The 23,529-nt window shown below is 36.7% G+C and overlaps 2 protein-coding genes across 2 annotated transcripts in view; one reads left to right on the top strand and one right to left on the bottom strand.

Moving 5' to 3' along the window:
• Positions 1 to 22,598, top strand: part of LOC134747179 (head-specific guanylate cyclase) — a 96,579-nt gene extending 73,981 nt beyond the window's left edge. Inside the window, exons 8-14 of the mRNA XM_063681764.1 lie at positions 3,347 to 3,526; positions 5,850 to 5,988; positions 16,193 to 16,359; positions 18,307 to 18,450; positions 18,967 to 19,121; positions 21,372 to 21,513; positions 22,473 to 22,598. Of these exons, the coding sequence (XP_063537834.1) occupies positions 3,347 to 3,526; positions 5,850 to 5,988; positions 16,193 to 16,359; positions 18,307 to 18,450; positions 18,967 to 19,121; positions 21,372 to 21,513; positions 22,473 to 22,550 (1,005 nt within the window). The 3' untranslated portion in view covers positions 22,551 to 22,598. The remainder of the gene's footprint in view (positions 1 to 3,346; positions 3,527 to 5,849; positions 5,989 to 16,192; positions 16,360 to 18,306; positions 18,451 to 18,966; positions 19,122 to 21,371; positions 21,514 to 22,472) is intronic.
• Positions 11,725 to 12,991, bottom strand: LOC134747395 (uncharacterized). Its single transcript, XM_063682019.1, has one exon. The coding sequence runs from the start codon at positions 12,989 to 12,991 to the stop codon at positions 11,744 to 11,746; it is 1,248 nt and encodes a 415-aa protein (XP_063538089.1). The 3' UTR covers positions 11,725 to 11,743.
• Positions 22,599 to 23,529: the final 931 nt, after the last annotated feature.

Here is a 23,529-nt window from a genome sequence, read left to right as displayed (position 1 = left end):
CGGACATACGAAAGCATTTTTACCCAAGCTGAAACGGAGACATAACATCTAATAACATAATTCGTAACATCTTGGAAGGGAAAATCGACGGCAAAAGGAGCAGAGGAAGGAGAAAGCTAACCTGGATAGACAACATTAAAAGCTGGTCCAATATTAATGACACTGCCAGTTTGTCTAGACTGGCACAGGATAGAACCAAGTTCCGTAAGATGGTCGCCGACATCCGCTGAGGATATGGCACAGCAAGAAGAAGAAGAAGAAACGGAGACCTTCACTAACGCTCGATCAATAATTTTATTTGTTTCCAATAATTTTCTATACTGAACTTTAAAGGGTCACTAAAGTAAAAAATTGAAATAGCCAGAAACACCTTTCAGAAAATGAGGAAACTTTTAACAAACAGAAAAATAAACTTAAAACTGAGGTGGCGAATGGTTAAATGTTACATCATCTCAATTCTTATGTATGGTTCCGAAAGCTGGACCCTGAAAAAGAAGTTGGTCAACAAACTAAGGGCTTTTGAAATGTGGATTTATCGAAGGATGCTCAAAATTAAATGGACAGATAGAATAACAAATGTTAGAGTTTTGGAAATCATGAAAAAAGGTTTAGAAGTAGTATCAACAATTAAGAAAAGGAAAACAGCATATTTTGGACATATATATATATATATAGAAACAATAAAAACAATTTACTGAAATTAATAATTGAAGGAAAAATTGAAGGGAAGCGTGGTAGCGGTAAAAGGCGCACATCATGGACTGGAAATATAAGAGACTGGTTAAAAGTGAAGAGCATAGATAGACTAATTCGCATGACTGAACATAGAGAGACATATAGACATATGGTCGCCGACCTCCTGGACGGAGATGGCACGTGAAGAAGAAGAAGAAAGTAAAAAAATAAAGCATAAGACAAGTAAGGCTGTTTAAAATAATGTACATTAATCACCTCTACTAACATAATACATATTATATTCTCTTACAAAGTGCTGCCATTAACACCTTCTGAGAAAGTTCATTGTAACCAAACTAAAGTTAGTTCTTAAAGCTAACTAGTTAACGAAGTGTTTGTGCTAAGCAGTTTTGGTAACGGGCGCGAACTCGCTATTCAACTATAACTTAAACTCCTAAGTAAGTACTTTCCACGCTAGATGGAACTCGTAAGCAAAAGACAACTTTCTGCGGCATTACTTGACTATGTGCTAGCAGTTCCTATACAGGGTGATTTCTGGGTCGTGATCCAAAACCACTTTTTCTTACTGTAAATGATCCTCTGTGATCATGATGGTAGTATTTGATTAAAAGATAATTAAGTCAATTTTTCTTGTTTTTCAGGTAGACTTAATCTTATACTAAGTAATATTGTCTTCGGTTACCGCGATAGTTACTCATGAAATAAAACTATGGAAACGGACTTATACTAAGTAATCATTGTCACCCTATGACTTTTGACATACGCTGTATAGAAAGCGTCAAGACGTCACATTGAATAGGGTGACCAAATTGAATGCAAAAATGTTGTTTTATTTTACTTGCCATCTGAAAAATAATAATCTTAATTGGTAATAAATAAACAATAATTAACAACAAGTTTGAGAACAAATCAAGTTATTTTATTAAATATTTTGATGTGTTTTTTTAGCAGTCACACTACTATATATAAATTAAAAACTGTAATAGATGTCATATATTAAAGAAAAAGTGACGAAGCCCTCCAGTGGTAAAGCCCGGATTTGAACCGACGTCTTTAGCTATCGCGGTTAACGCCATGAACCCCTAGGCCACCCCGCCACGGCGGTAACCGTTCCAATTTCTCGACTATATGCCAACTTAGTAAGACTAGGCGTCTTTGACCAGCTCTAATGGCAAGCAGTGCGCGCTTGCACCTCCTAACCGAATTGCTTACGGAATTACGTTATAGCAAATAAAACTTCCGTGAAACACGTATATATTTATAATATATGAAAACGGGTCACTCACGTATTATTAAGTCGAAAATTGCTCGACATGTTTCGCTCCATAACGAGGAGCTTCAATGAGAGCACGCGACGCAGGCACGTATAATATATTTCATAAATACAAACAAAGTCACTTATCATTAAACAATTTTAATTATTACCTACGACCATCAAACTCCTCTGGAGTTGCAGGCGTACATAGGCTATGGAGACTGCTTAACATCAGGCGGGCCGTATGCTTGTTTGCCACCGACGTAGTATAAAAAAAGTGTATTTATTAACGTTGTAACGGTAATATTTTTAATAAATTTCAAAACATTTCTATTTTTTTATATAAATATTATAGGACATTCTTACACAGATTGACTAAGTCCCACGGTAAGCCCAAGGAGGCTTGTGTTATTGGTACTAAGACAACGATATATATTATATAATATGTAAATAAAACACCCATGACTCAGGAACAAATATCTGTGCTCCTCACACAAATAAATGCCCTTACCGGGATTCGAACCCAGGACCATCGGCTTCGCAGGCAGGGTCACTACCTACTAGGCCAGACCGGCCGTCAAAATTTAATTCACTTTTGTGCATTACATTGTATAAAAACGTTAATATATGAAAACGGGTCACTCACGTAATATTAAGTCGAAAATGTCTCAACATGTTTCGCTCCATAACGAGGAGCTTCAATGAGAGCACGCGACGCAGGCACGTATAATATATTTCATAAGTACATACAAAGTCACTTATCATTAAACAATTTTAATTATTACCTTCGACCACCAAGCTTATTTATTAACGTTGTAACGGTAATATTTTTAATTAATTTCAAAACATTTCTATTTTTTTTATATAAATATTATAGGACATTCTTACACAGATTGACTAAGTCCCACGGTAAACCCACGGAGGCTTGTGTTATGGGTACTCAGACAACGATATATATAATATATAAATAAAACACCCATGACTCAGAAACAAATATCTGTGCTCCTCACACAAATAAATGCCCTTACCGGGATTCGAACCCAGGACCATCGGCTTCGCAGGCAGGGTCACTACCTACTAGGACAGACCGGTCGTCAAAATTTAATTCACTTTTGTGCATTACATTGAACTCTTAGTCTCGGAATGCAAAATAGTGAGCAGGTTATAGGTTATAGGTTTTCGCGGAGTTGGTTTCCGCAACTCGACGTCATATTAAAATAGTGCGCATTTTTACTTTTTTACCAAGCGTTAAGGATTTAACATTTTTCGTCCCTCACAAACCAAAGACTTGTACAAGATCTTGTACCTACATGATCAATTAAGGGAAGAATAGCAGAAAACAAATTCGACTAAGTATACTTTTTTTAAATTTTTAATGACTGTTTTTTTCCACAGGGCTTGGAAATAAAGGGTCAGATGGTGTTCTGCCCAGAATCCGACTCGCTCCTGTTCGTCGGCTCCCCCTTCCTAGATGGCCTGGAAGGCCTCACTGGACGCGGTCTCTTCATCTCTGACATTCCACTGCATGATGCCACGAGAGACGTGATACTAGTTGGAGAACAGGCTAGAGCTCAGGTATTGTACAAATTTGTCTGGAACTGGTGTAACAGATACGGTGGACAGAAACTTATGGAGGCAAATCGTACACTCAAGAACTTGTGAAATAATAACCCAGTGTCCCAAAAAGTATTATTTTAAGTTTTTCGGCCCTGTTCTCACTTTGTACAAAAAAGTTGACCTTGATTGCCGTTAAGACTACCTAAATACTTTGTGTCATCCTAAACATTGAACAGCGAGGCTATAAATCTATAATAATTATATTATGATGATCACAATCCTCAGTTAGAGTTTATATGATTTATAAGCACTTACGTGTTTGAGTGACTTATTATCACTTTTGTTCTAATAGATATAATTCATAGTGACTCAAACAAAAACATTTTTCTAAAAATAATTAATAAGCTGTTAAAAGTTGTAAATATTGAGATAGATAAATTCATTGTTCAACAAGACGTGAAAAAGCGGACTGCTCACTTAGAAGTTTTTAATGGCTGAAGGCCGAGAGGGACTCAGGGAGAAAATTATCAGTTTTAACGATGTACGATTTGAAAAATACAAAACTGTAAGTGTTTTTTTTACCTTAAGACTACGGTACATATTTAGTCAGTATTCTGTGATGTGCACTGTGTGCACCCGGAAAGATGGGCCAAAATGGTTACTGAGTGGGACCCACGGAGCACCATAGACGGTGCAGGCCGGGGTTCAGGCAGACCAAAAAGGAGATGGCGGGACGACTTGGACGCATTCTACCCCAAATGGTGGGAAAATGGCGATGACAGGGTCGAGTGGAGAAAACGAGGGGAGGCCTTTGCCCAGCAGTGGGACACCAAAATTGGCTAATAAAAAAAAAAAAAAAAAAAAAAAAAAAAAAAAAAAAAAAAAAAAACTGTGATAGGTGGGTATAGTTGAAGTTTAAAGGGGTCCACCGACTATCAGTCCGCCGCACGATATCGGCCTGTCAGTTGTTCGGAACTGTCAAATATTTGTTCTAACTGACAGGCCGATATCGTCCGGCGGACTGATAGTCCGTGGACCCCTTTGGAATTGCAATGTCTCGGACAGACTAAAAACTATTGTGAGATAGCGGTTTTCTCAAAAAAATATTAATATTTACAAAATAAAATACGGCTTCCTCGCACAACGTATCAGCATTGCGATACAGCGAGGAAATGCCGCCAGCATCCTTGGTACAATGCCTCAAGGGCCTATTTTAGATTTAAGCTAGTTATTAATTTCTTTTACGTAGTACCACTGTATATATCTTGTATGTAAATAAATAGTACTTAAATACGTCTTAGATCATGAGATTGAGATGAGATGATGAGATATTTTGAAGTAAAATGACACCTGTCAGATAAATAAACAGCTAAAAGTGATTATTCTGACTCAAAATAAATTAAATATATAATAAAATAATAAATTTTATTAGACAGTTATCAATAATGACTAATGTTAACGCGGTGGGCAGTATACGCAATAAAAGAATCTTAAATTATTTTTTGCTTTATTTCAAAACATTGTCAATCCGACATCCGGCTTATAACTTAAAAAATTTAGCGAATTTCAGTTAATCGAATTTATACCTCTATCTGGAGCGTCCGCTCCAGTGAATACCGGTTAAACCCGCTCTCGGCCAGTTAAGTTGTCAAAGCTTTTTCTAGAGTCCACTTGTTGATCTGTTCCGGAGTACGCTTGATGCTCATGCCATACTAAAAACTCTTTGGCTCAATTGATTTAAATGAATGAAATAAAAAGAATTAAATAAATTGGTAAAAATCTTTTACCTTTTACTGAAGTTTTTAGATTTGAGTATTTCGATTTGTATCAAACTCGTCCATATCCTAAATTTTTCATGTTATATTTTATGTAGGTGTGTTCTGGTCTGCTGTAAAGGGGCCCACTGATCATCAGCCTGTGCCGGGCAATATCAGCCTGTCAGTTAGAACAAAAATTTGACAGTTCCGAACTTCCGAACAACTGACAGGCCGATATCGTCCGGCGGACTGGTAATCAGTAGGCCCCTTAAAAATTCGGAGGGCCGAGCCAAAAAGAGATATTCTTGTATGATTTTATTAGCACGCCATTACCATTTTGAATAAATATAGGTACCATCCCGTTTAAAAAAAAATCTGAATTTAAATTACGTTCTCTGCTTATAGTCAGATTCAAATTTTTCCAAATTTTTGTGCATATTATAAGTAAAACAAATTCATCCAGTCAATTCTCAACCTAATCTCTTACCTATTTGTTAATAACTTTATAGCTGTTTATGAGTATAGTAAGCATACTGTAAAATAGTAAGCATACTGATTTGATCCTAATGAGAAATGTGTCACAGGATGGTCTTCGAAGAAGAATGGACAAGTTAAAGAACAGAATAGAAGAAGCAAGTAAAGCTGTAGACAAGGAGAGAGAGAAGAACGTCAGTCTTCTGCATTTGATATTTCCACCTCACATTGCAAAAAGACTATGGTTAGGTAAGTATCGAAAACACAACCCAAACACAATCATATTTTTTAGAATTTCATTTAAACAAATATTTCATCTTATGAGATTTTGTATTGCTTAGTTTATATTTACATGTCTTTGAAACAAATATATCTTCTAAATTGTTACTTGCTAAATTTACCGACGCGCGATGACGAAGTGTACAAAAATCATAAATTAAAAAGAAGTGGCCAGTAACATGAACATTTTAAACTTAAAAATAATAAAATTTAATCATAATTTTTTTTTATGAATGCCTATTGTATCCAAGCGAGAGAACTTTGTCGCCGCCTATGCCGTATGGCTGACACTAGAAATTTCACTTCAAAACAATTAGTCGGAAAGTTAACTTATTGGCATTAAGTACTGCTATTATTCACAGATTAAAGACATTGTGGTTAGTTAAAAGTCACACACATAAACAGTCACTATGTTTACACCTCGTATCCTTGCCTTAGTTTTGTTATACCGAGCACAATACATTTTAGATTTGTATTTGGAAATGTATATTCAGAGAAATCCGCCTCCCGGCCTCCGTTAATGTGTTTTCAAGAGTGACATGCTCCTTGTGTATGTCTTTGGCAACCCTATTGACTTATTATTTCGAGTGACATAACAGTTAACTCAAGTAATGTCAGTGACCTTATTTCCTCGAACACAAAAGGGTTGTGTATATTCCTTTATAAAGAGGTACAGTCGAGTTCACAAACATCTACACCAGATACTTACTATGCTATGGTATTAAGTTACCTAGTTTAGGTATTGATATACAAATAATAGAGCCTGTTACAATTTTTGCTTAGATCTTATATTTATTTTTATGTTTACTTTTCTAAACCATGTTTGTAGTATTTAAGTACTATTTAAGCGTATTATGATTGTTTAATTTTTTTTATATTATTCAATGAAATAAATATTTCTTATCTTATGTTATCTTTATTAATTTTATCTTATCTTTACAAGCCAACGTTCCAAAAATATATTTACATACCTCTCAAATACTGTCAATAAAGTAGTATTTTTGGAATGCTGGCTTGTTTGAAAGATGTTTGTGAACTCGACCGTACATACCTACTGTCTGGTTCTTAAAAAACAATTTTTTTTCATAACTAAATCTGACAAACTGTTTCGTTATGAATTTCATTACGGATTTTTACGAGAATGAATTCAGTAAGTAGCGTTTTAGGTTTCGTAGACAAAATGACAAAAAAATCCTTAGAATGCTTCATAAGTAAAAAATGTCGAATAAACTTTTCTCTGAAAATCTCAGATCTCAATCCCTATACATTTCAAGTCCCCTTTAACTCCGCTTAGTCCCTGTTTTGTGCAATTTTTCAATGTATAGGTAAGTATAGTAGGCAATGTATAGTCTACCTATAATATTCGTCCGATTCAAATAACAGACGAGGGTTTTGGCGTAACCATGGCAACCTGGTACAAGAAAAGTTTGTTGGCATATGAGATTTAGCCAATCTTGTGTGAATTTGCCGCCTCGGGGTAAGGTTATTCCGTTTGGGGCTTGGTGAAGCGTGTCCATTCCTTATTTGTGAAGCTGGGTATCTGCTTACCACTAAACATGGTACCCATATTATGATAAGCTTTCAATGATGTGTTCTGAAACCGCATGTTGCGACAGGCATTGTGGCATCATTGGTCTGTCCCCGAAATATCTTGATCGCTCATTTTACACAAAATTATTACAGTTAGTTTAAAAACAACGAATTAACTAAGCCTAACATACCTAACATGTGCGTATTAAAATATATTAACAACATACGTACATAAAATGTAAAATTATTCTAACATAAATAAATGCATGCTTTCTTTTCCTTCTCTTCTACTAACAATATAGGTAGAATAAGTCACAAATGTAAACTTTAATTAAGTAAGAATTGAGCGCGGCGCGCCAATAAACTGGTTACTCCAGTTTGGCGCATTTATAGTATATGTGTAACTGTGTAACTGTATTATATGAATAAATTCATTAAAAAAAAAAAGGTTATATGTCTGCACCATAGTGTAGCGTAGGTAATCGCGGTACCTGCCTACTGTATACCATTAAAAATAGGTTATATCACTTACACGTGTAATGACGTCACGTGCTAGGTACCCTGTAATAGCTGTTTACAAAAGAATCAAGTGTACGTGCCTTCTTAAATACAAGGTTATTATTGTAATCAGGCGTCAGGCGAACCAGTATAAAAATACTCTCAGATGATTTTAAGGCATTTTTAAGGCCTGTGCAAACTCCGCTACTGGAGGGCTTGGTCACTTTTTCGTTAACATATTATATGACATGTCGGATTTATGAGTAGATATTATAGGTGAACACGAGCCGTCGTCATCGGGCTCGCCCTGGCCCTCCATGTTGTAGCCGGATTAATTCCACAACAACTTACTTGTACGGTATATTTATTTATATGGTAATCACACAATTATTTAACCAATACACGTAAACACAAATAAACACAATCAGAACAATAAACAAAGTGATTCAGGTGTGATACAGCTCACCCTTAGGACGCGTAGACAGGCCGGCGGCTCGAGCGAAAGTGAGTTCTCCTCCGTTCAAAAACAAGCCAACCGGTCCGCCAACGGTCACCTGATTCACGGAATGATTAATAAAGTAGCCAACAGATGGCGCGCAAACGTCGGTAAAAGTAAATCATCTACCATAATTTCACAGTCTGCCACTAGATGGCACAGACAAACATGAAATAAAACAATTACAGATGGCGCTAATATCAATAACGCCGACACGACCATCCTGCTGCAGGTCGCGCTCGACATGCTCTACAGAAACTATCATACAAAACCAATCATCAGCCACTCGGCCAATTCGACATTTGTAAGCTTATGGTGTTCATAGAAGGAGGCCCCTGTCCTCAACGACTATGCAACAACAATAAATCTCATAGAAGGAGGCCCCTGTCCTCAACGGCTATGCAACAAAAAGAGATCTCATAGAAGGAGGCCCCTGTCCTCAACAACTATGCATCAGCAAAAATCTCATAGAAGGAGGCCCCTGTCCTCAACAACTATGCATCAGCAAAAATCTCATAGAAGGAGGCCCCTGTCCTCAACGACTATGCAACAAAAAGAGATCTCATAGAAGGAGGCCCCTGTCCTCAACAACTATGCATCAGCAAAAATCTCATAGAAGGAGGCCCCTGTCCTCAACAACTATGCATCAGCAAAAATCTCATAGAAGGAGGCCCCTGTCCTCAACAACTATGCGATAGCATCAAATCTCAAAGATGGAGGCCCCTGTCCTCTACAACTTCAAGCATTCGAGCTCATAGATGGAGGCCCCTGTCCTCAACAACTATGTTCCACTGACAACTATCATAGATGGAGGCCCCTGTCCTCGACAACTATGTAACAATGTTTACACAGTATCAGTTAAACATTTACTTGAGATTCCAGTGAATATGTTAATATAAAATGTTTCATCAAAAAGAAATCTTGCTAGGTACAACAACTCGACAAATACATACAAGCAACAACTCGCTTACAGATGATTTTAAGTACATTTACCTAGCGTACATAGTGATTTGTACAATATACTTATTGCTATGTAATCACTACACAGTGACTTAACGTTGAAGGGTTATCAATGATTACACATACAGTTAACTTGAAAGTAATTAATTACTTAACACACACTTAACACATTCACTTAACGTTAAATAAGGTATTAATGATTACATCTCCACTTAACGTTGAATTCAATTCAATTAATGTTTTTCTTTTAAGTGTTACTATTGGTTTTTTTTTTTATAAAATCGAAAATAATCTCAGGCTATGAATCCGATTTTCTTTTGTTGTTAGTTTTTTTTTTAAATGGGTTCTTGATTTATCGCCGACATGGGTTCCTGACAGCTGTTCCTATTTCCGTGTTTTCCTTTGTCAAACTGTGTTTGTCCCTAAGAACACTTTATATTATTTTACGTACAGGTTGGTCGCGAAAACCGATACATTCAGCGTCATTAATTAAGCACACTAGTTTAGCGGGTACAGCATATGACATATCTGTTAGGGCTATTACGTAAAGAAGTAAAAGTAGTCTTATTTTTTAGTGCAGTTTATATTAAGAGTATCATGAGGCCTTTCTTCCAATTATTAGACTCATAATTAGGGATTGCCATTTAAAAACTGCCATCAATATTCTCTTCACTTGACCGTTGCGTTGGATCGACTTTGTTGAAAACCGTTCTCCTTACAGTATGCCTCAAATTCAGTCGTGAAAACAGTGCCGTAATCACTTATTAATTTAATGAGGTGTTCGAGACAGGCATACTAGAGTTTTGAGAGCATCAAGCTTAAATATCGAAGTCTTACTTGTTGTATTGTAATTGGCGTGAATTTCGTATATGCGCGAATAATTAGGTACCACAACATATCCATGTGTATAAGGATTGTTTGGAATGGCGTTGATTTAGGTACCTATATTTGTACGTGTTTTGCACATGAAGATACTTGATTTCCAGATGACACAGTTATCCAAAAGTTTCTTAACAGTACTGGACATCGCGGCAAACCAGTAAACCTCACATCATTTTTCAAGTGTCTTCCTTCTCCCATCCAAAATGCTTCAAGGCCGTAAGCAGCTAGGGTGTGGTGGCATGTTTGTATATAAGTTGTATTTGTTCACTTCTTTACCGTGTTCTGACTTCTTTATTATTGCGGCTAAGTCAGGGTCACGTCTCAGCTCTACAACACCACAATAAATAAACTCGCGACTGAAGAAGCTCGTGCGCTTCATTGACGATATTCGAATAACGAGAATGACGAGATGCTTCGATAATGACTTTCCGGTTCTTTCGTTCACATGCTCATGTATGCTAATGCGTGTTGCCGGCCGTATTTTATTTGACCCATATTGCTCCTAAGCCAGAACTGCTAGAACTACTTAGAACTGTCGCAGGGAGCCAGCCTCATGAAAAACAGTTAGAACTTTTGTTCCAATATTTAGAGTACCTTTTTAAAAGTTTTTGATGTTATAAGGACATAATCCGTGTAAATTAGTATTTAGTTGAGAAATAGGCGCAGTGTCGCTATTATTTCACGTTGAAACACCGCTTGTGTATTCATAAGCCCAAATTGCATCAAATATACTCATATAATATAAATCGTCTCGGATAACATACCTAAAGTGTTTTTTGATACACTCTTCTTTGATAGGGATCTGATCAAAACCTTGAGTCATATCATGATAGGTGAAACAAGAGGCATGAGCTAATCTATCTATCTGATCTTTTGTTACGGAATAGTTTCTATGCAATATAATCAACGGGACAATACCGTCTTGGGATCTTCGAGTTGAATAATTTGGTAAATATTCTAGAAGCAAAGACAATCCTAATCATGTCCAAAACCGCTTTTAATTGCTGAAATTCATTTACGTTAGTCAAATTTGTATCAGTGTTTTGTATAAAGTCTTCATTCGTCGTCCCTACTACTTGAGCAGTTCCCATTAACGTCCATTTCACCAGATCGGATCCAATTACAAGCTCGCATAAAAACATATTTCAATGAATACACTGATAACATAGAGACTGTTGTACATTGGCTAGACAAAATAGGTTCGCTTCACAATGGCATTAAAAAGTATATCCTTTCTTTTTCAGGTAACTTTTGGTCTAATGGTCTTCTTACTAAGCAGCGATCTGGTCCGCTGTCAAATAGTACTATAAGACGCTCATTGACTTTAATTTGCATTGGAATGGAATGGATACGTTAGACTTAACTGTAATCTAAGCTATTTTTTTCACCATTGTCCTTGAGTTTTTTGAAGCAGACGGTTTCGGTGTGACCTAATTTCCCACAATAATTACACTTTGATGGTTGCCTTTCTAAGGGTTTTGTGCTCACTGTTGAGTCATCAATGGTTAACAGAGGCTTAGGTCCAGTAACTTTACTATTGAGACAATTTGATTGCACATGGCCAACCTTGCCACATTTGAAACAAGACAGGAGCGATTCGTCTCGACTATTGCGAAGCCTAGGTCGTTTTGCTGGTGGTTCAATACTCTTGGATTCGCGGGGTTTTGTAGTTGACACAACAGAGATCAATTCAGGTACGGTCGTGCATTTACTAGATATCAGACGTAATCGCAAGTATTCATTATCAATACAACCTATAATTGCTTCGACAGCATCTTTTTCCCTATCACCGCTCATAATTCTCTTCCAAATAGTCCACGCCCGTGTAATAGATTCTGATGGATTTGACGCATCGAATTTGAAGTTACGTAATTTCACTATATCATTTGAATACCGTGCTTCAGGTTCAAACGTCTGCACTAAAGCATTTCGCATGTCGCTCCAAAGTGGGGATTTTACAAGCCACGTATCTCCGAGGGTCTTCGCTCGACCTTGTAATAAGCCAGCAATCTTAGTGCAAATCTCGTAATCCGTTAGATTCCAATGTTGTTTAGCCCTGTCTACATGCTCGCACCAATCCCTAACTGGAACCTCACCGTCCGGGTTAAATGGCGCAATATAAATATCACTTAGTCTTGGGCGCTGTGATGAAGTGACAGCTTTTGTTAAAATACCGGCTAACATTTCATTATTTGTATTCATGTTTGTTTGTTGTTGGTTTGTTAATCTTTGTAATATATCCGCTAACGACGATAATATTCGATTAGATTCATTATTAGAAGCGTTGGTCGCGGTGGAAGTTTGCACGTCATTATCGTTTATCACGGCAGAAACCGGTACACGATTATTTATCGCGGCATAAGACGACACTATATTTTCATTTCTAGCGACCGGATTCGTCACGTTATTGTTATCTGTTGTGAAAGGAATTTGCACAGTATTTTGCACGGTCACAGAAGAAATCGGCAAGTCACTTTTGTTTACGTCAGGGTTTTGCTGAGTCGCGGACACGTTAAGCAATCTTTTTCCACTTCCGATGTCGGATTTATGAGTAGATATTATAGGTGAACACGAGCCGTCGTCATCGGGCTCGCCCTGGCCCTCCATGTTGTAGCCGGATTAATTCCACAACAACTTACTTGTACGGTATATTTATTTATATGGTAATCACACAATTATTTAACCAATACACGTAAACACAAATAAACACAATCAGAACAATAAACAAAGTGATTCAGGTGTGATACAGCTCACCCTTAGGACGCGTAGACAGGCCGGCGGCTCGAGCGAAAGTGAGTTCTCCTCCGTTCAAAAACAAGCCAACCGGTCCGCCAACGGTCACCTGATTCACGGAATGATTAATAAAGTAGCCAACAGATGGCGCGCAAACGTCGGTAAAAGTAAATCATCTACCATAATTTCACAGTCTGCCACTAGATGGCACAGACAAACATGAAATAAAACAATTACAGATGGCGCTAATATCAATAACGCCGACAGACATCTATTTCAGTTTATCACTAATTTATTTATATAACTACTGATACAAACGCACAGCATTACGTACTGTATGTAACCGTACAGTGACATTAATTGCAGTTAAAATATATCATGGATTTAGATTTAGATATTTATTCTCATAATATAAAATTATTATATATTATTATATAAATTATCTTAGACTAATCTACACGAATTTATATTATGATCGTCAGTACATTCAATTTACATTATTTGATAAATTCATAGTTTGGAATAATCTAAGTAGTAGGTACATATACTGGTTTACTTGAGGCAAAAGTTTGGTAAGCGGCGGGTATAATCTCAGGTGTGGTGTAAAGTACAGATTGTATCATAAAAGTTACAGCCGCAGGCGCGACCGTGGGTAGATAACTCAGTTGACGCCCTTTTATGACGGCTCGCTAATTAATTAAAATTATGTAATGCGGCATAACATATAAGCTTCCCTGTTTTAGAGGCGTTTTGAGAAGAGAATTTTCTTGTTATTCATGTCAATATTCATATGGAATGTTGATAACTACCGCTGATTAACCCTTATTATCACAACGTATAAAATACTTGACATAACCTTACCACACTTATATTAACTTTACTTGCAATTCTCTAATAACAAAAAGGAATAAGTATGTCTTTAAGAACAATGATACTTAATGTTGAATTAAGAGTTAAGAGAAATATCTGAAGTCTGTTTCTTTTTGTTAAAGAGACTGATAGTCGGTTTTTGGAATGAATAAACATTATCTACATGTTTAGAGCGAATAAAGCCTTTGATAGTACAGTCGCCATCAGATATATCGGAGCGGCCGAGGTGCTCACAAATATCTGAACACTCCTCTATTGTCAAGGCGTTAGAGTGCGTGTTCAGATATTTGTGAGCACCTTGGCTGCTCCGATATATCTGATGGCGACTGTACACCAAGATATTTTTGAGAGCAAAATTAAATTAGTCCACGTTGAAAGCATGCACTTTGACCTTTTATAATATGTCGCCTTTATAATATCATATTATATTATGTTTATTAGGTTCTCTTTTATGTAAAAGAAGACACAAGGAGACAAATAATTTAACAATGATTAATGCATCATATGCATTAAGTAGTTAGAGAAATGTCAGATTTAACTGGTAGGTTTTAGGCGGTGCACAAAGCAACTAGAACCGATTGCTGCTGGTGAGATAGGTTTTGGACCACATACTGAATGAATGAGTGCCATCAAAAAGGTGGGCAGTAAAAGTCAAGTTCGCAGGAAACGTTCACAACTATTTAATAATTGCAAAGAAAACATTTTTTTATCAATGATTACTACTTGTCTCGCCAACATCACTTGTAATCTAAACTAGTTTTTACAAAGGCATTTTGTAAAAACTAGTTTTGATTGAAAAATCCTAGTTGATACTACTTTTCACCGAGGCGAAACGGAAAACCAGATTTACTAAAGAAAACGCGTTTACTCTAAAAACTGGTTTACACGGTAACATATACACCAGTTATCATGTACTATTTTTATTCAATTTAATCGTTATGTTACTTATGGGAGTAAGTGGCGAGGTCTAAGTTTCGTGTAAACTGGCCCAATACTGCAGCAACACGTGCGTCCCTTGGCACCAATTTAGGCTACTTCCGGGCTCAATTTAATAACGCTAACTAATATAAATAGGTTCCGTAAGTTTTCTCGTGTTTATAGGCAATTAGGCTGCGGTATAACACTAAAACATTTATCTTGTAGATCTAGCTGTCGGTATTTGAATATTGTATGAAACAAGTAATTCATATTTTGAAATAAGTATTTACCGTTTGCTTACAATGTTTACAAGTTACTAACGTAAAACAAAATTGTGTCTGTCATTAATTTTGTAAAAATTTTTTGTAAAAGAATTATGAATAAAAATCAAGTTACCAAGATTTTCTCAAGGACAAGAAAAATATCTCTGACAGTGAAAAAAATACGTAACCGAGAAACAGCACGCCGAAGAACGTTACCCAAAAAATAAATATTTTTAGCAAAAAGTATCTCATGAATTCATGATACATGAATTTATTATTTGCACTAACTTTGTGTGTATCTAGAAAGATAAGCCAAATGTTTTTCCCAGCCAAACTTTTGTTTAATAAATGTTATGTCAGAAAAGCTGTATTGCTGCATCAATTAATAAAGTTTGGTTTGTATAACCTAACCTCCCATCTTACTTAGCGTTAATTCTACTACGTGTTTAGAAGCTACTTTGCGTGATATCCCACGTCGAAGAACAAGCTTTGTATTTCGATTTTGGAGTAACTATTTCTTGTGTTGTGTATTAGGTTTCATTATCAACCAGGCCGGGCGACGCCGGGCCGCAGCGCACTTTACTAGATGCCAAAGGAAATTAAAGTAATTAAACGTACGAGTATAATATGTATACGAGTAGTATAGCTACAATAGTTTTGTATCCGGTCAACTTGTCGCGGTCGCGGGCTGACTTTGGGTTTTTGGTTTACGCCCGCCCGAGGATTTAATGAAGTTGGATAAACTGACTATAGGCATCTGTATACCTACTTTTATATCCCACTGCTAGATAAATGCCTCTCTTGTCTTCCACCACGGCTTACGGCTTTGTGCATGCTCCCGTCAGTCGCTACAAAATGAGTCCAGGTCGTCTCGTTATCTTCTTTTGGCCCGTCTCTGCCACGGTCGATCTGTGGTGCCCATTCGGTCGCTAATTTAGCACACTTGCTACCCGGTTCTACGAATTCCAAGTATGCTGCGCACCATTGTTCGTATATTAATGGCATTAACTTTATTCTTCCCTAGGCGAAAAGATCGAAGCCAAGAGTCACGATGACGTAACAATGCTGTTCAGCGACATCGTCGGCTTCACCTCAATCTGCGCCACGGCCACGCCGATGATGGTCATCGATATGCTAGAAGACCTGTACACCGTGTTTGACGTCTTCTGTGAGGAGCTCGACGTTTACAAGGTCAGTTTAAAATTTTAACTACTGCAAATACGTTTTATAATAATTATTTTATCTACACTCGTATCATAATGTGTTTTATGGTCCGTTCAGAAACCGTAAATTACGGCATAACGATAAACTGCTTTGTTAAAACTATGTGAAAATGTTATTTTTACGAAATAATAAAGTCGATATTTTATTATATAGATTTAATAATGATATTCAAATTTTGAAAATGTTCATTAGACCTTATTTCTAGTATTAGTCGAGATGATGTTTCATTGAGTGTGTGATCAAATGCTGCAATGGCGGTTATGGCGGTCGTAACGTGCAGTTCCCAAACATTTTATAGAGAGCTTATGATATATGTGTAGATAGAGCAGTGAGTGTAACTGTACTTAATTAGGCGTTATGTAGCAGTATCATAAACTAATTATACAATTACTGGCACCAGATGCTCCAGGGATGAATCTGTTTTGACGCAAATACGAAAGCAAGATACTGTTAGGCAGTATGATGTGGGTTAGAAAGCGTTGGAGTATGTGTTTGTTAATAATTGATTGCCAAAACTCAGTCTTTTGAAAAAGGTGTTTGAGCAATCTTCGCTCAGCTATAAGTTTCACAATAAACGCTCAAGCATGATAATGGCTCTAGCTGTTCTACTGATAATGTAAACAAAACAGTATCCATGCCAATAGTTACTGTACGAGTATGGTGAATCGTGCCATGCGTCTTACTTTACGTACCTGTTAGAAAGTGACGGTCACGATGACAGAAGATAAAAGTATTGAAAATCTTTGTATTGGACCATTTTTTAATTTCAAGAAAATAAGCACTACATGTGTCTTCCGCGATAAAACGCCGGCATCTTATCTAAAATTAGAACAAGTCGCTTTACAAAAGATTTTATTTTTATTTCGTAAATTAAGACCGATGTTCTCTTTCGTGTTCTCGACTTCTGTACTTCTTGTCTGTACAACCCGAACAAGCGGAGCTAAGACAAGTCGCTGATATTTCAGCCGGCTTTGGCATGTTTCGACGAGGCGGAAAATTGCTTGGATATGCACTACACGCTCCGCCGAGTTCCGCAGTGCTAAGGCTGGCTTTTATCGCACAATTTTATAGGAGCCCAGATAAACATAGGATTTCAATACTCAATTGTCCACTGAATATGTCTCAGAAAACTACTGTACTAAAACTGTCACTATATTTACAGTAATATACACATTAAGTTCTAAGTAGTTCAAAATACCGTACCTTTCGTACAGTGAAAACAATTAACATTAAGGAGCGGTATTTTTATGTCAAAAATCTGTTTGATATTGATATGATACGATGGTTCGAGCGGTAACGTGCGAAATTCAGAGCCCCCCACCCTGGCGTCTCCCAAGCGTCGGCGAGTCAACTCTATGGCTGCTGCTGGACGCAACGTTGGCGTAACTGCGCAACGACGCCATTTTCCATAGCGCTGACTAGATGCCGACTCTCAAAAGACGCGTGGGATGGCCCTCACTGCAAGTGGTGTCACAAAACATCACACTCGTTATTCATTCACTTATTAGTGCCCGCGAAGTGCACTACGAGTCATGTCAAGGTCATATCATAACAAGATCAAAACTTTAACAAATTATAAAATCTGGATACCACTTTAGAAACACATCTAGTTTAAAGAAGTACTAAAAAACTTTTTTCGCTCGCGTTTTACTCACACCGGCTAATCTACAACAGATGCAAGAACAGAAGAAGTTTGTCGCCGTAGCGAACGAAATGGTAATGTCTGTATCTCTTCTATATAAGTGTGACAGAGAGACATTTTATAGATAAAATTTATCTGAAATAAACGATTAATAATAATAATTAGGCAATCGTTTAGAAAACGCCAATCGAAACTTAAATAATGTATAGAAATAATCACGTGACTGTTCGTATCATCTGTCATCCAGATATATTTATGTTGATTTTGTCCAGGTGGAGACGATCGGCGACGCGTACTGCGTGGCGAGCGGATTGCACAGGAAGATCGACACGCACGCGCCGCAAATCGCGTGGATGGCCATGCGCATGGTCGAGACGTGCGCGCTGCACTTCACCCACGAAGGGCATCCTATTAAGGTTTGCGAGAATAATTTCCCATGTCATTTCAATACTTTATTTTGAGGTTTTTGTTGAAAGTAGCATCTGATTAACAATCACTACGAGGTATACGAGACAATGTGGATCGCTTTAATATCACGTGGCGAGATAATTTATGTAAGACAACAAATTGCAGTTCTTTTTTTTTGATAATATTATTTAACAATTAGTAAAATTTTAGACTCCTGAAATTACTTTTTGCTAATAGATTTGCACAATTATAAAGACCGAGCTGCTACATGTGCTTTATTAGCAGTCAGATTTTTATAATAATAACAATCTTTCTTTTAGATTACTACGCCTCCCAAGGGTTCGGGACCCCATAGTCCCGAAACATGGGACCATATACACAAATAATAATAATAATTCTTTATTTAAGAATTGTTAGTTTGTACTTATACCACGGTAGGTCATAGACAATCAATCTTCGGTTGGATACATAACTAATACATATTTTTGAATGTTTTTTGACATTAATATTCTTTTTGTCGATAGATGCGCATAGGCCTCCACACCGGGACTGTATTAGCCGGAGTAGTGGGACGCACTATGCTCAAATATTGCCTCTTCGGACACAACGTCACGCTGGCCAATAAGTTCGAGTCCGGTTCTGAACCTTTGAAGATTAACGTCAGTCCGACCACGTACGAGTAAGTATTGTGGATTAGGCTGATTTTAGTATTCCTTTTGAGTGCTGGCTCCGGTTGACTATACGAGTTTCCAGCTGAGCCAGTGAAATTATACAGTCTTTCATACATTTAATATGGTTGCGTTCACATTTGTCTGATGCACGCTGCGTCAGACACATTGCGTATCTAAATACGTTCACGTTATGTATCTCAGTTATCACGAAGCTTCGTGCGAATGCTGGAAAGGCAACGAAATGAACAGCCCAGTCCGACACGAGAGAAGCCCACCGCAAATACTCTGAGTGCACTCTGGATACCTCAAACAGAGTGTCTCTTGATTCTGATGGTTTAATTTAATTGCTCTTGCCGTTTGGATGTATGTTCGTGTGCGGGACGAGTGCATTTATTTAACCTATTATAGGGAACACTTAGATATTATACGGCAAAAACCGGCCAAGTGCGGGTTGGAGTCGCGCACAAAGGGTTCCGTACCAATACGTAAAAAACGGAAAAAAATCACGTTTGTTGTATGTGAGCCCCACTTAAATACTATTTATTTTATTCAGATTTTAGTATTTGTTGTTATAGCGGCAACAGAAATACATCGTCTGAGAAAATTTCAACTATCTAGCTATCACGGTTCATGAGATACAGGCTGGTGACAGACAGACGGACAGACAGATGGACAATGGAGTCGTTGTAATAGGCTCCCGTTTTTATCCGTTGGGTACGGAACCCTAAAAATTACCAACTATAAAATCCCCTTCTTTAAAGAGGCGATAAGGCTTGAATCGGGTATTATTTTAAAATCTGGGAAGGGCTGATTTAATAAAGGGGTAGTTGTAGTAGTAGTAAAACACTTTATTGTACATAAACGTAAAACAGGAAAAAACGCACATCATTAGTACAAAGGCGAACATATCCCTTTCAGGGATCTCTTCCAGTTAACCTTTAAGCAATTATTTTGAGGGGTATAGTAAATAAGTAAACAAATATTTTGATGTGTTTGAACGGCTTGTTAAGTTGAAAGCCTCTTTGAAATGAATGGTAGCATATTTGAAAGAGCCCTCTACGTATTTGCTAGTTGAATTAACGTGTTGGTTGTAGATAAATGCCCTCATTCATAAAAGTTTACATTCATGAAGCTTCAATTACATATTTATAACTTTTTGGGAACAAATCAAATTATTTTATCAAATATTCTGATTTATGTCTTTTAAAGTAGAATCTATCAAACGCAAAATTAAATAATGATAGATAAAAGCAGACAGTTTTACAGACTCCGATGAGGTTTTTTTAAGTAAGTATAACGTCATAAAGAATTTTAAAAAGTTGTTGAATTAAACTGAAATCTGGGCAAAATGAATTGATTTTTCACTAGACTTATATTGACCGAGATATAGACCGTGATTACCTTTTGTATTATTTGTGAGCTCCCGATATTTGGACGCAGTTACATGCATCATGTTCACGGGTGACTGAAGATAGCGGGTGGGTGTCAAAGTTGTGTAGACAGCGCTCTGTCTACCCTCATTCTACACAACTTTGACACCCACCCGCTATCTTCAGTCACCCGTGAACATGATGCATGTAACTGCGTCGAAATATCGGGAGCTCACAAATAATACAAAAGGTAATCACGGTCTATATCCCGGTCAATATAAGTAGTGAAACTAACCGTGAATCATTCAAAAAACTCGAATTGATTTTTATCATATAAAACCCCAAATTCTAAGACCCTTTGATATTAAAGGTTACAATTAAAGTATATCCAGATGACACAAATTCCCAACACAACACTCCCAAAGCAATAATAAAGACGATCCACGACAGCAAAGAGAACCCACGCATTTAACTAAATTGCGTATCACTGCCGAACAAAAAGTTCAATCTAACTTCAACATACCTGGCTTCGTTATTAGTTCTTACTAACCAAACATTCTGTGACTGTGATCATTCCTACTTTAAATAGACCTCCAGATTTATGATAACTAGAGGTAGTCGAAGATCAGACCTACTGGATCACTTGAGGCGATATGATCAAAGCGATGTAGCCCAGATTCCATTACAATCGCATACAGAGCATAGGCGACTTCAAGACTATAAAAACCATAACCAGCATAAGTGTACTCTCTGATTGTGTATATACTTACGAAACTCAGGTTACCTGTTACTCTGGTTGGCAAGCATTCGGTCTTACGAATATAGAACCAGTTGAAAGCGAAACGATAAACCATAAGAGCGAATCAATTCCAAGGAAACTTTTCGCAGGTGGCTGATAAAATTTCCGGGCTTTGAGATGGAGCCTCGGGAGCGCTCGTGTCTCCCCAATTCTTTCCCTAAGGACACACCGGGAACTTGTTATTTTCTACACAAGTACAACCATCCTGGAACAGACCCGACCGCGCCGCAGGTAACTTGCTTTTTCGCTTTTAGATTGCCTCCCTTTTTATACTCTCGCTACATGTTTGTTAACATGCTCTTGTTTCGGCAATATGTTTGTTAAAATGTTAAACTTAGTGTCAGTTGAAGCAATAAAGGCTATAAAGAGCTAGGTGTTATATAATATTATGTTTACAAGATTGTAATTTTTTTATTATCGTCTGTATCAGATGATTTTACTAAGATATTAATTACTTAATGAGTAAAGAAACCGATGTCTAAGTCTAGTAAGTATTTAAATTATTGTAAGGTAAAATTTATGGGTAATTTAATGTATTTTCAGAAGATTAATTTCATAATTGCTGTGGAAAACTGTGAACACAGAAAACTACCTACCCTGTTTTGCCTTTGATCTCAAATTATGTTATAAATTAAGCTTATTCAATTAGGTTTTCCCCTAAAAGGTTGAAAATTATTTATTCATACAAAGTAATTGAGCGTTTATTAACCATTTACGGAGTTTAGTTACGTACAAAACTTTGTAAAGTTGCCCTGCGTGAATTGTTCATTTAATATATTTTTACTTTCCTTAGATATATTGTAACTTTTTATGGGCTAATTTTCGCTCCTAAAATATTTAATCTGTGGCTTAACAAAGTTGATGTCAAACATTAAGACCGCCATTGAAATTATCTATAGTCTGACAAGAAATTGTAGAAAATTATTGAGGGCGCCACCTCCTACGTAACTATAACATTTTTGACGTAAAATTCTTAAACATGGAAACAACTTAGCATAGATTTTTTTTAGTTCCAGTTTATTTAATTTCACCTATTTTATGTCGCACTATAAGTTTCCTTACCCATTGTTATGTTAATGTCCCGAACCTAAATCACCTCAGAAATTCTCCCTAAAACCTCGGGGGTCGTTCCTAAGAGCTGCATCATTGTTTGTAACTTTGGAAATTGAGTAATTTGTTTTCTTTGACAGGTCAAACATATAGAAGATGCGTTGAAAGATTTCGGGATTGGGCAAGTGAAAGCAGATGTCACTGAAGAACCTACTTAGTCGAGGTAAAGTGAAATAACACAAGCATAAGATTTAGGAGGGAATGTCTTTTGCTGTACCTTCTCCTTCATTTTTATGAATAAGACACGTGAATTCAGTGAATATTGTTAGCCAGACAAATAAGTATTAAAAATAAAAATTCAAGAACTAATAAAATCCAGTGCAAATACCTCACAAACAGGTATCGAGATAAAAACAAATAAAAAACTAAGTAATTAATTTAGTATGTTTCGAGCTTCGTTGCCTGTAACAAAAATAAAATGACAAAAATTGTTTAATAAAGAGGAACAAGCGCTAAATTGTTACTGACATTGGCTAAATTCTTTCAAGTTAAATTTATGCAATAGGTATCAAAAAATCAAGAGAAGATATCTAAAGAATATTTAATTTCAGTATTCAGAGAACCTACATCAAAAGAAATTTGCATGAAATGGCATCACAGATTAAATAATATTGTAGCTCATACGCGACGCTTAACCAGAAAGGAACCAGTTTTTTACTCGTCGGTTACTTAGGAGAAAAAAAATTGCGAAAACCTTTATTATTTTTTTTACTAGAGATAAATCACAAATTTTACATGGTAATTAATAAAAAGTATCGTTAAACCAGAATGGTTTGTCTCGATACTCCATTCCGCAGTACTTACATAATCAAATATACAATACGATACTTAGGCACACATCCAGTTCGTAAACAACACAATAATTGCAAAGAAACACAAGTGGGCGCATCTCATCACACCGGCCGCGGCCGGCCGAGCAAAACTAGAACCGGTCGGCGCCTACTCGATACAGGCTGCTCCCTTTATGCTATACGAAATAACATAATTATTCAATTTAGTTAAAATAATTTAATTGTTTAAGCATTTCTTTTTTAAGAATATTTCCTATATTATTTGGCGTTATCTTATCTTTCCATTCTTTAGGTAACTTATTTATTAGGTCTGGTATGATGTAATCTGATGTTCTTCTACCATAAA

This window comes from Cydia strobilella, chromosome 14 (genome assembly GCF_947568885.1).
Source record: "Cydia strobilella chromosome 14, ilCydStro3.1, whole genome shotgun sequence".
Taxonomy (NCBI): Eukaryota; Metazoa; Arthropoda; class Insecta; order Lepidoptera; family Tortricidae; genus Cydia; species Cydia strobilella.
The sequence above is the reverse complement of the archived record's forward strand: the minus strand, read 5'-3'. Positions and strand labels throughout refer to the sequence as shown.

Coding starts and splice junctions, on each gene's coding strand:
- LOC134747395 (XM_063682019.1), bottom strand. CDS start 12,991: ATGGAGGGCCAGGGCGAGCCCGATGACGACGGCTCGTGTTCACCTATA.